The sequence below is a fragment of the Bos javanicus genome, chromosome X (assembly GCF_032452875.1).
Source record: "Bos javanicus breed banteng chromosome X, ARS-OSU_banteng_1.0, whole genome shotgun sequence".
In the NCBI taxonomy this organism is placed as follows: Eukaryota; Metazoa; Chordata; class Mammalia; order Artiodactyla; family Bovidae; genus Bos; species Bos javanicus.
Window position 1 is genome coordinate 131,506,743 of NC_083897.1, and position 16,469 is coordinate 131,523,211.

General features: G+C 39.2%; 1 protein-coding gene across 8 annotated transcripts in view; it reads right to left on the bottom strand.

Moving 5' to 3' along the window:
• The window catches only part of PPEF1 (protein phosphatase with EF-hand domain 1), a 157,087-nt gene that overhangs the window by 85,545 nt on the left and 55,073 nt on the right, over nt 1-16,469 (bottom strand). For all 8 annotated transcript variants that reach the window (XM_061408023.1, XM_061408027.1, XM_061408028.1 and 5 more), the window contains 2 exons: nt 3,247-3,374; nt 635-695 (listed from right to left, as the gene is read on the bottom strand). In XM_061408023.1, coding sequence (XP_061264007.1) covers nt 635-695; nt 3,247-3,374 — 189 coding nt within the window. The remainder of the gene's footprint in view (nt 1-634; nt 696-3,246; nt 3,375-16,469) is intronic.

Here is a 16,469-nt window from a genome sequence, read left to right on the forward strand (position 1 = left end):
CTAAGTCAAGTGTCTACCTTGACAATAACAATAGGCAGATTAATTTGCAAGAGGAATACATGACTTGTGAATAACTATAATTTTAAAATCATTTTGAATCACACTTATATTGTCTATATCTGAAATGATTTATTTAGTCATCATTCCAGAAGGACTAAATAAATGACAGATAAATAGATAGACAGACTGACAGATAGCTAGCTAGCTATGGAGAAAACAGAAATATGATGGTGCCCACTGTGTTTAATCTTCCATACCCCCTCAGATCTGTTTCATGAAATATTCAAGATATTTTGATCTCTCAGCACAAAAGTTCTGTGGATAAAAAATAAGATCTTTACTAAGTTACTATTGTACATCTTTAGGTTGTGGTTCAGAGAAGATACTCAACATACTAATGTAGAATGAAATCTAATTCTTTTTTTTTTTAATAAAAAAACTAAATGGTCAATTTAGTTGACACCAATCAGGGATGGAAAAAGCCAGTTGAACTGATTTTACCAGTTGTTTGGTGTCACATAGACAATATCTTTTTAATTTCTTAGTGTTCTCCCATTTTCAAGAGTTGACATTCCTTGATGAAACAATTCAATATTTAATGACTGCTTTTCAAAAGACTAGACTTTCTACTTACCTGGCTCTTTCTCCGGCACATTTGTATAGTTTTCCAACATGAAGGAGAAGAAGTTTGAGAGCTGTACAAAATAAAAATACACCGATCAATTAATGAACCCCAAACAGGTACCGTGGCAAACGTTGTTGGTGTTCCATGCGAGTCCCCTTTACTTCTCTGAGGTTCTCATCTCCAAGCTGCCACAGATGCTACTGGGTCCTGTCTTCACCAGCCCTCCTCCTCCCTAGGACTTTCCTTGGCCGATGGGAAAGTCCATAGGCCCCGCAGAGTCGCTTAGGATATCAGATATCCCCCTCCTGGGGGACCGCCCATAGGAAATGACTAACTGAAGCAAGGGTATCACAGCCCAGACCACCTCCTCCTTTGCCACTGGTGGGACAATCTGACACATTTCAGAAACCATATTTTTGCCTAGCTTTTTCCCCCATCCTATCTTGCTTTTCACGCTCCCTTACAGGTTTTTCCTGTGAATACCCTCTCAGGAAGTCACTTGTACAAGAAGCCCTATCTCAGACTCTGATTCTAAGAAACCAATCTAAGACAACTACTAGATATTTCTTCATTATGTTCTTCTATTCCTTTTTATGGTGAGAGTAAGAGATATTCTTAAATGTCAAACATATTTGGGAAAGGAAGGAAGGGAAGGAGGGAGGAAGGAAAGATGGAAATCTACCAGCATTCCAACCATCACCAAGATACTTCCTCTGTGACTACAAATTATCTGCAAAGACCTGCATGTATATAGCACAAATAACTTCCAAGCCTCATCTCCTATGAAGAGTGAACACTAAGGAACCTTATCAATCTGGGAGTAGAACTGGGAAGGAAAACCTTCCATACAAATACCAAAATGTATGATTTTAAAGCTGTTGATGGATTTGTCAATTATGAGTCAATAGAAATCACAATGAGACACCACTTCACATATACTAGGATGACTATCATCAAAAACATAAACAACAAATGTTGACACAGATGTGGCAAAATTAAAGCCCTCAACACTGCTGGTGGGAATGTAAAATGGTGCAGCTGCTTTGAAAAACAGTTTAGTAATTACTCAAAAAGTTAAACTCAAAGACTCAGAATTTCCACTCCTAGGTATATATCTAAGAGAACTGAAAAAAAAATATGTTCACAGAAAAATCTGCACACAAATATTCATAGCAGCATTATTCATAATAGACAAAAAAAGTAGAAGCAACCCAAATGATGTATTCACTGAGGAAAGGATAAACAAAATGTCCTAGATCTATACAACAGAATAACGTTCAGCAATAAAGAGGAATGAAGTACTGACACATGCTGTAACATGGATGAACCTTGAAGGCATTATGCTCAGTGAAAGAAGCCAGTCACAAAGGATCGCATACTATGTGACTTTATTTATTTGAAATGGCCACAAAAGGCAAATCTAGAAAGACAAAAAACAGATTAGCAGTTGCCAGGGACCGCAGAGAGCAGGAATGGGGAGTGAGTGCTAATGAATATAGAGGTATTTTTTGTTGTTGAAGGGGGTGTTGATGAAAGTGTTCTAAACTATATTGTAGTGATGATTACACAACTTGTGAATAAACTAAAGGCCACTGAATTGTCTACTTTAAATGGGTGAATTATACCCCAATAAATGTTATTTAAAAAGACTCAATATTTAAAGAATGTACTAATACTGGAACATTTGTGCATAAAGCATATCAATTTAAGAGCTCACTCTCTCTTAATCTCCGTCACTATATTCTACAGTGCTTAAAAGGACAGTCAGTGATGTGAACTGCTAAGGGAATATCTGACTAAATCATAGTATATAATTTTTATAGCTACTAAGAATAAATCCAGCAATTTCTTTAATTCTTTTTGAAATCTTAATTATTTTTAATTATAGTTATTATTTTTATATAACATTTTACTTAAATTATATTGTGTGATACATTTATAAAGACACAATTGTTGAAAAATACAAATGATACAGAATAAAAATGAGAAGTCCCCTCCTACCTACCAATACCATGCTTCTTCCCAGAAATGGACACAGTAAATACTTTATATCATTTCCAAACTTTTATTGTATGTTGCATTTTCTTTCACATATATGGGATAAAATTCTTCATATTGTTCCACAAGTTGATTTTTCATTAACAAATATATTGTAGATCTTTCTGAGATCTTTTTATTGTTAAAGCTGGATTTACATATTGCTTTTGCAAGCTTGAAAAAGTCTTTCCCCACTCATCTATATTTTCTTCTAGAATTTTCCTATGTTTGACCCCAAGAGATTCTTCCATTTATTTAACTCCTTAAAACATTTTTTGCTTCATGAAGTAGCAACTTTACTATTAGGGCACATATTGAAAAAAAGAATAAGACCATTTTTTTTTAGTTAACTGGACATCTAGTAGCTGTCTTAAAAATATGAACTTCAGAACTGAAAAACACTATCCTGTTCCCAAATCATACTCTCTCAATAGCTAGTTCCAAAACAGTGTCACTATATCCTCTATAAAAGTCTTTCACCAAGGTTCCTCTGCTATTAAAATGGACTCAATCTTTCATGCTTTCAATAAAAGGAGTAAAGAGAAGCATTTTATCAAAAGAAGAGACAAGCTTGCAAAACAGACCTGCAACTGGCCTTGCTCATCAGCGTATTCGATGGACTGGAAGATAGTGAGGGCATAGCGCTGTCTGGTCTTCAACCGGGCGCTGTAACCTCGGTACCAGTTCTGTATGACCAATGCGGCTTTTAGTGCTGCAGACCCACAGGATATGAAAGACAAAGAAAAACAGTTACTATGGAGCTTTGGTGGGGAGGGGTGCGGACGATAAGTGCTTCAGAAAAAAAGTCAGTCCACCTGGATTCCTAGGTTCTAAGAACATAAAAACTACAGACAATGAGATGTAACTTTATGCTTCTGTACAATGTCCTCAAGTCTCAAATAGGACTAATGATGACACAGCCATCAGAGTAGAATTTTTGAATCCTATCTCTGCTGATTACTGTCTATGTGATTTGGGGGAAGTTATTAGAGCTTTCACAGCTTTAGTTTCCTTCTCTGGCACTACTTAGGCATATGAAGTCTATGCATGCCCTATGAAGCAGCAATTCCATCCTTCACTATATACCCCAAAGCAATTCTCACACAGGTCATAAAGGAGACATATAGGGATACAATAATTCTTTGTTGGTGGCAATAGGGAGTTTGACACCAATGCAGCCTGGCTGTCTACTGCTAGGAAGGAGAAGATGTGATTGTGGTGGATGCACACCATGGAGTATTATGCCACAACTGGAAGCAACATATTACAATGTGGATGGGTCTTAAAAATACAGTACTTCAGTCAGAACAGTTATTAGAAAATGAAAGACAGAATGAAATATAACATACCATTTTATATAAATTTTCAACACACATGAAACCACAAGGTATGTTTCATAAGAATATACAGAAAGGAAAATACATGAAAAATAAGAGATTGGTTATTTGTGAGGGGTGGGTAAATGAATGAGCATAGAGTACATGGTTAAAGGGGAATAAGCTAGTGAACTACCATAAGAAACGGTCTTGTGCAGACCAGTATGACAATGTACAACATACTGAGAAGTATGATTCACTCTACCTTCTGCACCTGTGATTCAACTGTTAAAAGAACACACACCCCCTCTCCTTCACAGAGTTACTGCTGCTGCTGCTACTGCTAAGTCCCTTCAGTCCTGTCCGACGCTGTGCGATCCCATAGACGGCAGCCCATCAGGCTCCCCTGTCCCTGGGATTCTCCAGGCAAGAACACTGGAGTGGGTTGCCATTTCCTTCTCAAATGCATGAAAGTGAAAAGTGAAAGTGAAGTCGCTCAGTCGTGTCCGACCCTCAGCGACCCCATGGACTGCAGCCCACCAGGCTCCTCCGTCCATGGGATTTGCCAGGCAACAGTACTGGAGTGGGGTGCCATTGCCTTCTCCACACAGAGTTACTATGAGGATGAAATGAGATACCATAGGTGAACAGTTTAATCCAATGCCCAGTGTAAAACACTTGATAAATAAATGGCAACTATAGTGACAGGTACTGTTTTGCTTGTCGATTATTCAGGCACACTGGCTCTCTTCTGGGGCTGGGAGCCTCTGAACCATCCTGCAGCTTCACAGCTTTGAAGAAAGAAATCAGGTGAGAGATAATGAGAGTTAAAATATAGTCTCTTATGTCTTTCTCAACTTTTAGAGTGACGAGTAATCAACACCAGCTGGCTTCTTTTATTCAGGCTATAATTTTTCCCAGTTAGCACATAAGAATTAAGAGTTGACTCTAACAAGAACAATCTGAGTTCGGAAAGCAGCAATCCAGCCTCTCAGTTTAGTACTGCTGTGGTACAATGAGTATACACTAGTCATCTGAGGGTATCTGTTTGTGAACTTCTCCAACGTTGTCAGGTTCCAGAGACTGTCATTTCATTATTCAGCTTCCAGAAAACCCCAGGAAATAGGCATAAGGTCAAGTATCATTACCTTTACAGGGGAAAACCAGAGGGAGAAGAAATCAAGTGACGTTCAATATCACAAAGCAAGTAATTGTTGGTACAATGTCTGAAAACTCAAGTGTTCTCACCATATCATTATGTGCAGCCCAGGCACACCTGAAAGGCCTCTTCTGTGGGACAGTCATTGTCATAATCAACCAACTCTCATCTCAGGGGCTCTCTATTCACCAAGCATAACAGAACTCTTCCAGGGCTATTTCCTGGGCACGTACTGAGGGCCAGGCAAGGAATTCATCTCTGTAGTCAGTCCTTACCACTCTATGAAGCTGGGGGAGACTTACTTAAGGGCACGTAGCCAGTAAGTGGAAATGGACAGCAATGAATTGAACCCAGGTCTCAATGACCCCATGGCCCAAGATCTTAACTTCCATAGAGCCATTGATCTTTCCAGTGCCTCTTCATCTACATAGTGATGTCATAGAAAAAATGACCACTAAAATCTCTTCTATTTAGTATTAACAACACCAAAAAAAAATCAAGTTTATTGTTATTTCTGTAACAGTAGGGCAAAGTAGCACCATAAGTTCAATAGTCTATTATAAGACATTCAGTTCCACAAGTATTATCATCTCCATGTTACACATAAGGATACTTCAGCTTCAGAGAGGCTAGCAACTTCTAGTACCCTCAAAGACTTTCTAATTATATGTAGTATTTCATTTACAAATTCACAAATTACTGTGAACAAACAGGTTACCATCTCAGAAACCAAGAGCCAAAAGAGCCATGCAAACCAGGATGCACAAGACTGCCTCAGAGTCCACGGTCTTGGCTCAAACATCACCTTCTCAGTGAGGCCTTTCCTGACTACCCCTTGAAAATGGCACCCAACTCCCCACTGCCTATCTCCTTTATTTTCTCTCCACAGCACGTGTCACCATCTGATAGAGCATATGTTTTACTCATTTGTTACTGTCTCCTTTCACTAGAATGTAAATCTCCATTAAAGCTGGGATTTTGGTCCACAGGGTTAGCTGCTATATCCCCTGGGTCTGGAACCATCCCTGGAACATAGTAAATGTGCAATAAATATTTATTAAATGACTAAATGAATGAATGAAATTACTGTTCAGTTAAAACTTACTGTCTTGTGTTTCTCTTCATGCTAATTGGTGAATCTTATGCTTGGTTTGGTTTTTTAAATAGGCATTTATTCGACAGTCCTTTAAATAAGAAGTTTTATATTCAGAATGATAAGGCATTTAAAGACTCTGCTTTTGAAATTCTGCTGGCAGAGGCCTCCTGAGGAGGCAACAGGATGAGTGAATATTTAATGTAACTTTAAGTCAGGAGAGAGACACGAGTGTGATAGAGCTGATTAAAATGAATTCAAATGAACTGGAAAAAGAATGAACCGTCCAGAAGCAAAAGACTTTAAACAAGAAGGGAAAGCATCTATCGCCTCAGCTGTTCAAAGCACAGAGAGAATAGGGTATGGCTCAATTCTGGGACCACAGTTTTCACTGTCACTTTTGTTTACAGGTGTCTGCCATCTGCTAGAGTATATGGCTGTCCCAGTGAGACTTCCAACTTCATCAGAAAAACAGCTCAAAGCACATACACGCCCAGCAGACAGGAGATGGTCGGTCACAAAGCCTGCTTCCTGAGCAGCAAGCAAGGCAGGGACCCTATGAGGCTCGCTCCTCCACAAACTCTGGCATCCCTACCAGCAAGCGCACAATACAGCATCCTTGTCCCTGGAAAGCATTTTTCTTAAACAAGAGATAAATAAGAGGAAAGCCTGAGGTCCAGCCTTCAAACAATGACAGATGTTTTAAACAAAACTATCACTTTTCCAAATGACAAAAGAGATCATAGTTTTATTATTCTTGGAAACATCTGGCCTTCCAGTCAGAGAAGGGGAAGAAAAAGAAGTCATTTCTCTGACTTTTTAATTACTCACACACTTGCCGACCCACCAACCCATTCACATGGGATAATAAAAATAAGTTCTGAATTTGTAATCTGGAGATTTCCATTTTGGTCCTAACTCAACCAGGTGACAACTATGTAGCCTCAGGCAAATCGCTTAACCTCTCCGATCCTCAATTTCTCATATGAACAATGAGAATTTGGAATTATATAATCTCTAAGATTCTTTCCAATTATAAAATACTCTAGTTCATTCCTCTTTTTTTTTTTTTTTTGGTAGTGCCCCAGCTGCAGCCTACCAAGCCTATAGCAAAGCTGAAAATAACCATTAAAGGATAAAATAGGGTGTGTAAATGTGAACACTCAAATCAGAACCTTCTGGGCACAAAAGACAAATTCTTAAGGCTACTTAAAAAAAAAAAATCTGAATTATCCGTGTAGAAAAATTCAAGTCAATTACTAATATCCTTGGCTTTCCCATCAAGAAACTATAGCCATCATAAACCATTAGACCAAAGCAAAAATCAGAAGAAATAGATGTCTATCTTCTTTGTGAGTTGTACCTTTTATCATTAAAAATATTCATCTTTGTTTCATTTTAAAATAAATAAATAATTTTAATAATGAAAAAAAAGAACTATAGCCAAAGTTTGCTAGCAACTGGTCTAGGAACAAACAATTCACCTATTACTCTTGCGTTAAATGGCCTAAAACATGATTACTGTGTACATTTGTTAACTGGTTCAAGTGATAGCCAATAGAAGATGGGGAGAAATGGATGGGGAAAAAAGTAAAGAAAGGGTGGGGATACAGAAACAATGGGAAGTCCAGAAGATTCAATGAAAATTGAGAGATTATGAGAATGGGATAACAATCATTTGATCATAAAGATCCCAGCGAGGTCGAGGTGATCGAGGTGGCCATGGTAGCCAGGAAATGGGAGGGAGCAGCTGAAGTGGAGCAGCAGAATGATTGTTCTAAAACAATCATTATCATGAAAATACAAATTTTTAAAATAATTATTGTATAATAAATTTAGCTATGTAAAAGATTTACTATTATTTTAAATGATTAAAATATTTTCTTGTACGAAGTATGTTGTATTTAACAATTCAATAATGACCTTTAATCCTCACTCAAGAAAAAAAATTAAATACCTTAACTACAATTTCATTTTACATCTTCTGTTATTAATTACTAATTGGAGTTATACTGCCACATTCATTCACCCAGGATCAAATATAATTAGCATTAAATCTTCAAATTTTGCAGCTGCTAGAAAGATAATGTAGTATAAAGCCATAATCATATAGAAAAGTGTTCTGATTACAGGAAACACAGGCATACCTTGGAGAGATTTAGGTTCCAGACAACCACAATACAATAAATAATGCAATAAAGAGACTCACATAAATTTTTTCCTCAGTGCATATAAAAGTTATGTTTATACTATATTGTATCCTACTAAGTGTACAATAGCATTAAGTCTTAAAAAATGTACATATCTTAATTTAAAAAATACTGCTAAAAAAGTCAAAACAATTACAATAGTAACATCAAGGATCGCTGATCACAGATCACTGTTAACAACCATAATAAAATGGAAAAGTTGAAAAAACTGTCAGAATTATTAAAATGTGACACATGAAGTGAACAAATGCTGCTGGAAAAATGGTGCCAATAGGATTGCTACAAACCTCAATTTGTAAAAAGTACAATATCTGCAAAGCACAATAAAGCAAAGTGCAATAAAACAAGGTATACCTAAAATTGGCAATTGGGGCTGAGGTACTGCCCTTTCTTAAATTGAATTGATATGTATCTGTAACAGGATTTTCTAGTAATTAACAGGATCCAACTACAAGGCTGGCTTCTTGGTGAATTTAGTCAAGGCTGGAATTTGGCCAAAAAAAGTAAAGAAGTGGGACTTCATATCTTTCAGCACTACCTTCTACCTTCTAAAGTACTAGAGTGCTATCTAAAGAGTCAATGTCAGAGTCTCATAATACTTGACATCTCTAAAGCAGAGATGGAGTAATATCTCCATCACAGTAAAAAGGGAAAAGATGAAAATGAATTTAAGTGGTATAAAGAACAAAAGGGTTGATTGGCTTTTTGTTTGCCTATTTCATGTAAGCAATAGCTGTGTGTAGTGTTAATCCTACATAAACCATAAGGCCAACATGTTATCATATTAAAAAATGAGTAGATCAGCCCTGGGATTTCTTTGGAAGGAATGATGCTGAAGCTGAAACTCCAGTACTTTGGCCACCTCACGTGAAGAGTTGACTCATTGGAAAAGAGTCTGATGCTGGGAGGGATTGGGGGCAGGAGGAGAAGGGGACGACAGAGGATGAGATGGCTGGATGGCATCACTGACTCGATGGACATGAGTCTGAGTGAACTCCGGGAGTTGGTGATGGACAAGGAGGCCTGGCGTGCTGAGATTCATGGGGTGGCAAAGAGTTGGACACGACTGAGTGACTGATCTGATCTGAACTAAAAAAAAATTGTTATTGAGAGGGATCGTAATTTCAGATGGAGACCATAGTCTCCTTTTACAAAGAAATGTACTTGTCTAAAATGATTCCCAATCAAGGCCAACGAACCAGAGTTTATAGTATATGATACGAGCTGAAAATAAAGATACAGCAGCTGTGACATATTGATGATAATTAAAGCCACAGGACTAAAGTCACTCAAGGAGAGCATTAGAGTGACCAAGTAAGAGAGCCGAGATAAACCCAGAGAAGCCCCAATATTTAGAAGTTGGAAGAAAATGAAGCCCTCATAAATAGTTCAAACAGAGACATAATAGGAAAACCAGGAGAAGAGGCTGTCACTGAAGCTAAGAGCCACTGAGTATTTTAAGATGGAAGTGTACAGGAGGGCCAGATATCGCCAGGAAGTCAAGCAAAATAAGTACTGAAAATGCTCCATCGGATTTCGAGGTCATTCAAGAACTTGTCTAAATCATATTCCATGGGGTGGGATAAATAAAAACGTAGGAGACAGCAGTGTGAATGCACCCTTCAGGGGCAAGCTCAGAAAAACAGGCAAGAAAGCAGAATGAATGGAGAGAACAAGAACGCTAGGGAAGGCTCTTCTTCCAAAGGGAAAGAAAACACAGCTACAAAGGCACTTCTGCACAACTGGGGAATTCTGAATATGAACTATATGCCAGAAAATATTACTCTATTAATTTTATTTTTTCAGTGTAATATAGTATTTTAGTTATGTAAGAGAATATGCCTCTTTTGGGACATTCAGTTCAGTTGCTCAGTCATATCCAACTCTTTGCAACCCCATGAACCGCAGCACACCAGGCCTCCCTGTCCATCACCAACTGCCGGAGTCTACCCACACCCATGTCCATTGAGTCAGTGACGTCATCCAACTATCTCATCCTCTATCATCCCCTTCTCCTCCTGCCTGCAATCTTTCCCAGCATCAGGGTCTTTTCCAATGAGTCTGTATATATTACCCCTTTTCAGAAACCCAGGCCAATCCACAGCCCTCATTTTGGGGGTCTGCTGGTTGTGACTTTTCCCCAGTTCCCAGTGGCCAATTTGGGAATTGCTGGTGGTGCACACAGTGCCTTCTCTTGGCCAGTTCACTGTCAACATCTCGGTTACGGCTGTTGTGATGAAGTACACAGGTCTGTTTGTCTTGTTTTGTATGGATAAAGGCTACTGCTAATAGAAATCTTGGAAGCCAAAAAGAAAACAGCTGCGAAAATTGGTGGGCATAAGTTGAATACTTTGAAAGCTATCAGAGTACTTGCCACCTAACTCTAAAATACCCTCATGTTAGGACAAGGTGGTCACTGAATGGGTTAGACTGACATTAGGTTGCCTGCCAACCTCAAGAAAATTTGTGTAATGAGTTACACTGTAAAACATCACGCAATTTCCAATACAGCAACATATTCATCTTTCTTAGCTCTGAGAAATCCAAGATCAGATCAGATCAGTCGCGCAGCCGTGTCCGACTCTTTGCGACCCCATGAATCGCAGCACGCCAGGCCTCCCTCTCCATTACCAATTCCTGGAGTTCACTGAGACTCAAGTCCATCAAGTCAGTGATGCCATCCAGCTATCTCATCCTCTGTCATCCCCTTCTCCTCTTGCCCCCAATCCCTCCCAGCATCAGAGTCTTTTCCAGTGAGTCAACTCTTCGCATGAGGTGGCCAAAGTACTGGAGCTTCAGCTTCAGCATCAGTCCTTCCAAAGAAATCCCAGGGCTGATCTCCTTCAGAATGGACTGGTTGGATCTCCTTGCAGTCCAAGGGACTCTCAAGAGTCTTCTCCAACACCACAGTTCAAAAGCATCAATTCTTCGGCGCTCAGCCTTTTTCACAGTCCAACTCTCACATCCATACATGACCACAGGAAAAACCATAGCCTTGACTAGATGAACCTTTGTTGGCAAAGTAATGTCTCTGCTTTTGAGTATGCTATCTAGGTTGGTCATAACTTTCCTTCCAAGGAGTAAGCATCTTTTAATTTCATGGCTGCAGTCACCATCTGCAGTGATTTTGGAGCCCAGAAAAATAAAGTCTGACACTGTTTCCACTGTTTCCCCATCTATTTCCCATGAAGTGATGGGACCAGATGCCATGATCTGAGTTTTCTGAATGTTGAGCTTTAAGCCAACTTTTTCACTCTCCACTTTCACTTTCATCAAGAGGCTTTTTAGTTCCTCTTCACTTTCTGCCATAAGGGTGGTGTCATCTGCATATCTGAGCTTATTGATATTTCTCCCAGCAATCTTGATTCCAGCTTGTGTTTCTTCCAGTCCAGCGTTTCTCATGATGTACTCTGCATATAAGTTAAATAAACAGGGTGACAATATACAGCCTTGACGAACTCTTTTTCCTATTTGGAACCAGTCTGTTGTTCCATGTCCAGTTCTAACTGTTGCTTCCTGACCTGCATACAGATTTCTCAAGAGGCAGATCAGGTGGTCTGGTATTCCCATCTCTTTCAGAATTTTCCACAGTTTATTGTGATCCACACAGTCAAAGGCTTTGGCATAGTCAATAAAGCAGAAATAGATGCTTTTCTGGGACTCTCTTGCTTTTTCCACGATCCAGGGGATGTTGGCAATTTGATCTCTGGTTCCTCTGCCTTTTCTAAAACCAGCTTGAACATCAGGAAGTTCACGATTCACATATTGCTGAAGCCTGGCTTGGAGAATTTTGAGCATTACTTTACTAGCGTGTGAGATGAGTGCAATTGCATGGTAGTTTGAGCATTCTTTGGTATTGCCTTTCTTTGGGATTGGAATGAAAACTGACCTTTTCCAGACCTGTGGCCACTGCTGAGTTTTCCAAATTTGCTGGCATATTGAGTGCAGCACTTTCCCAGCATCATCCTTTAGGATTTGAAATGGCTCAAGCGGAATTCCATCACCTCCCCTAACTTTGTTCCTAGTGACGCTTCCTAAAGCCCCCTTGACTTCACATTCCAGGATGTCTGACTTTAGGTCCGTGATCACATCATTGTGATTATCTGGGTCGTGAAGATCTTTTTTGTACAGTTCTTCTGTGTATCCTTGCCATCTCTTAATATCTTCTGCTTCTGTTAGGTCCATACCATTTCTGTCCTTTATCGAGCCCATCTTTGCATGAAATGTTCCTTTGGTATCTCTGATTTTCTTGAAGAGATCCCTAGTCTTTGCCATTCTGTTGTTTTCCTCTATTTCTTTGCATTGATCGCTGAAGAAGGCTTTCTTATCTCTTCTTGCTATTCTTTGGAACTCTGCATTCAGATGTTTATATCTTTCCTTTTCTCCTTTGCTTTTCGCTTCTCTTCGTTTCACAGCTATTTGTAAGGCCTCCCCAGACAGCCATTTTGCTTTTTTCATTTCTTTTCCATGGGGATGGTCTTGATCCCTGTCTCCTGTACAATGTCACGAACCTCCATCCATAGTTCATCAGGCACTCTATCTATCAGATCTAAGCCCTTAAATCTATTTCTCACTTCCATTGAACTCCAGAAAGAATGAAGGGATGGAGCCAAAGCAAAAATAATACCCAGCTGTGGATGTGACTGGTGATAGAAGCAAGGTCTGATGCTGTAAAGAGCAATATTGCATAGGAACCTGGAATGTCAGCTCAATGAATCAAGGCTAATTGGAAGTGGTCAAACAAGAGATGGCAAGATTGAATGTCGACATTCTAGGAATCAGCGAACTGAAATGGACTGGAATGGGTGAATTTAACTCAGATGACCATTATATCTACTACTGCAGGCAGGAATCCCTCAGAAGAAATGGAGTGGCCATCATGGTCAACAAAAGAGTCCGAAATGCAGTACTTGGATGCAATCTCAAAAACGACAGAATGATCTCTGTTCGTTTCCAAGGCAAACCATTCAATATCACAGTAATCCAAGTCTATGCCCCAACCAGTAATGCTGAAGAAGCTGAAATTGAACAGTTCTATGAAGACCTTTTAGAACTAACATCCAAAAAAGATGTCCTTTTCATTATAGGGGACTGGAATGCAAAAGTAGGAAGTCAAGAAACACCTAGGGTAACAGGCAAATTTGGCCTTGGAATATGGAATGAAGCAGGGCAAAGACTAATAGAGTTTTGCCAAGAAAATGCACTGGTCATAGCAAACACCCTCTTCGAATAACACAAGAGAAGACTCTATACATGGACATCACCAGATGGTCAACACCGAAATCAGATTGATTATATTCTTTGCAGCCAAAGATGGAGAAGCTCTATACAGTCAGCAAAACCAAGACCAGGAGCTGACTGTGGCTCAGACCATGAACTACTTATTGCCAAATTCAGACTTAAATTGAAGGAAGTAGGGAAAACCACTAGACCATTCAGGTATGACCTAAATCAAATCCCTTATGATTATACAGTGGAAGTGAGAGATCCAAAGATTTAACTAAATATAAATAAACAATAACATCATCTAGGGTCCTTAAATTCAAGGAGTTAAGTGTGCCACTTTCTGACACATGTTTATGTCTAAAAACTACAGTTCACGAAATTTTAAATATCTACGAAAAACGACAAAACATTTTTGTTGTTTTGTTGTTATCAAAAACAATCTGGAATTAGACAAGATCATTGTTTTGGATCCTGGGAACTTAGCTTGAGACCCATCAGGTTAGGGGCCCAAAAATACGGCTGAAAGAAATGTGGGTTGTACCCCATGTACAGCGAGATATGGCTGGACAGAAATGTGGGTTGAACTTCATTTGCAGCTGAGGATCCTACTAAACTGTTACCAGCCCTCAGGGAAATTACAACGGCCATTAAGAGGAACATTCCAATTAGATAAGATCATTTAAGAAGTGTACTTGAAAGCAGGGTTCCTAAATTAAACAAACAGAGTGGGACATCTATTTTAATTGGTATGTAGAATTCCAAAAAGCTTCATAACTCCAGAATAGCTTCATTGAAAAATTCACTGAAAAAGGCCAACAAAAAATTAGACACAAGAGATACCTAAAACAAAAGACTGCAAGACAGACGCAACTTGTACTACCCGCCACCTTTCCTCCTCTAGCTGAGTACTCCTTCTAGTAATTCTCAGTCTAAACCATCTTTCCACTCTAAAGAGACTACAAGACCTTGAAAGTCGGCCAAGTTACTGGACTTACACCCCCATATCTACCCTTGAAGGAGGGCTCTCATGTGGATCCCTCTCAGAGTTGATGAGACTCTGAGGGACTTTATGGGGAAACTGCTATGTTATTCCCTTAAACAGCCAAGGGAAACTAAATTAGTGAAAAATCTTGGCGTCTGGCAGATATTAGAGCTATACCCTCTACATTAAATGCCCCTCGGTGTCTGCAGATGGGACCCTGGGAGAACTGTCAGAAGCCAGCTAAAGGTGAGAATTCTTCCCAGAGTCAGCTCTCCCAAATCACTGCTTATAGTACCCAAAAAGAGAAAAATATTAAAAAAAAATTTTTGTACCTTCTATGGGGATGCCTCTTAAGTCCAAGGGGTTGTCAACATTTACTGCCTGTGTCAACTGAAAATTGGGAAATGCTTACTGTTTGTCCCAAGTGAAAACTGACAAGATATTTAAAAGGATTTTTTAAAAGTAGCACTATGGTCTGATGTTGGCCAGAAAGTGAAAGCTGATATTCAGAGTCTGATAAGAATATTTTTTTAGGTCTCCTCCACTAAACCAAAATGAACTATGTACCCAGAGGGAAAGAAAAACCTTCTAAAGCCTCTGTGAAAGGATTTACCAAAACCTTTCAAAGGCAAACAGCTCCAAGTCCAGAACATAGAAATCTTTTAATTTCCATCTAGGTTAGAAATCTTGTCCCTGATATACAGAGGGGTATGTGAGGGGCTGTGTCACACACAGAAGAAAGCAAATTAAGAATAATGTAGCTGAATGGGAGGATCAGCCTATGATGTCATTTTAAGTTGCAACCCAATTCCCTGAGGACATGAAAGCAACTATCCTTATCTATAAATCTTTGTAAAACTGAGAATACAACTCCAGAGGCAGTTCACAGTCCACCCATTCCTTTTACAAGTCCCCAAAAAGAAAACTGAGCACCAAAGAATTGATGCTTTTGAACTGTGGTGTTGGAGAAGACTCTTGAGAGTCCCTTGGACTGCAAGGAGATCCAACTAGTCCATCCTAAAGGAGATCAGTCCTGAGTGTTCACTGGAAGGACTGATGTTGAAGCTGAAACTCCAATACTTTGGCCACCTGATGTGAAGAGCTGACTCATCTGAAAAGACCCTGATGCTGGGAAAGATTGAGGGCAGGAGGAGAAAGGGACGACAGAGGATGAGATGGTTGGATGGCATCACCAACTCAATGGACATGAGTTTGGGTAAACTCCAGGAGTTGGTGATGGACAGGCAGGCCTGGTATGCTGCAGTTCATGGGGTCGCAAAGAGTCGGACATGACTGAGCAACTGAACTGACTGAACTGACTAAACCTCCCCTATTTATCTCAAAAAGCTTGTAAGTTTTGTAAAAAAAAAAATCTGGCCTTAGGAAACCAAAGTACCCCTTAGTGGAACTTGCATTCTTTTTCTGTACCTTTGAGATATAAATGTTCTACAAACTTTTTCATTTGACCATTTCCTTATGGTAAAGGAAAGGGAAAACAGTCAAATAAAAAAATCTTCTGTCTTCCCCAAAAAATATTAGTAAAAATGCTTTACCCACCTGAGCAGATAACCTTAGCTTGCTCTACCTACCAGAAAAACAATTTAGATTCAATTTATTTTACAACTAGTGAATTACCGTACCCAATTCATGGCAGTAATTTTAAAACAGAAGCTATTAGGTCCCTGCTAGCAACTGTCTATTTATGTGTGTTTATGTGTGTATTATAGATGTACAGTATTTTCTACCTTCAGAGGGTACTGCCAAAATTACTATGTAAGAGAGCTCTATTTAACTGGCTCAAAGAAATGAAGCACTTATATA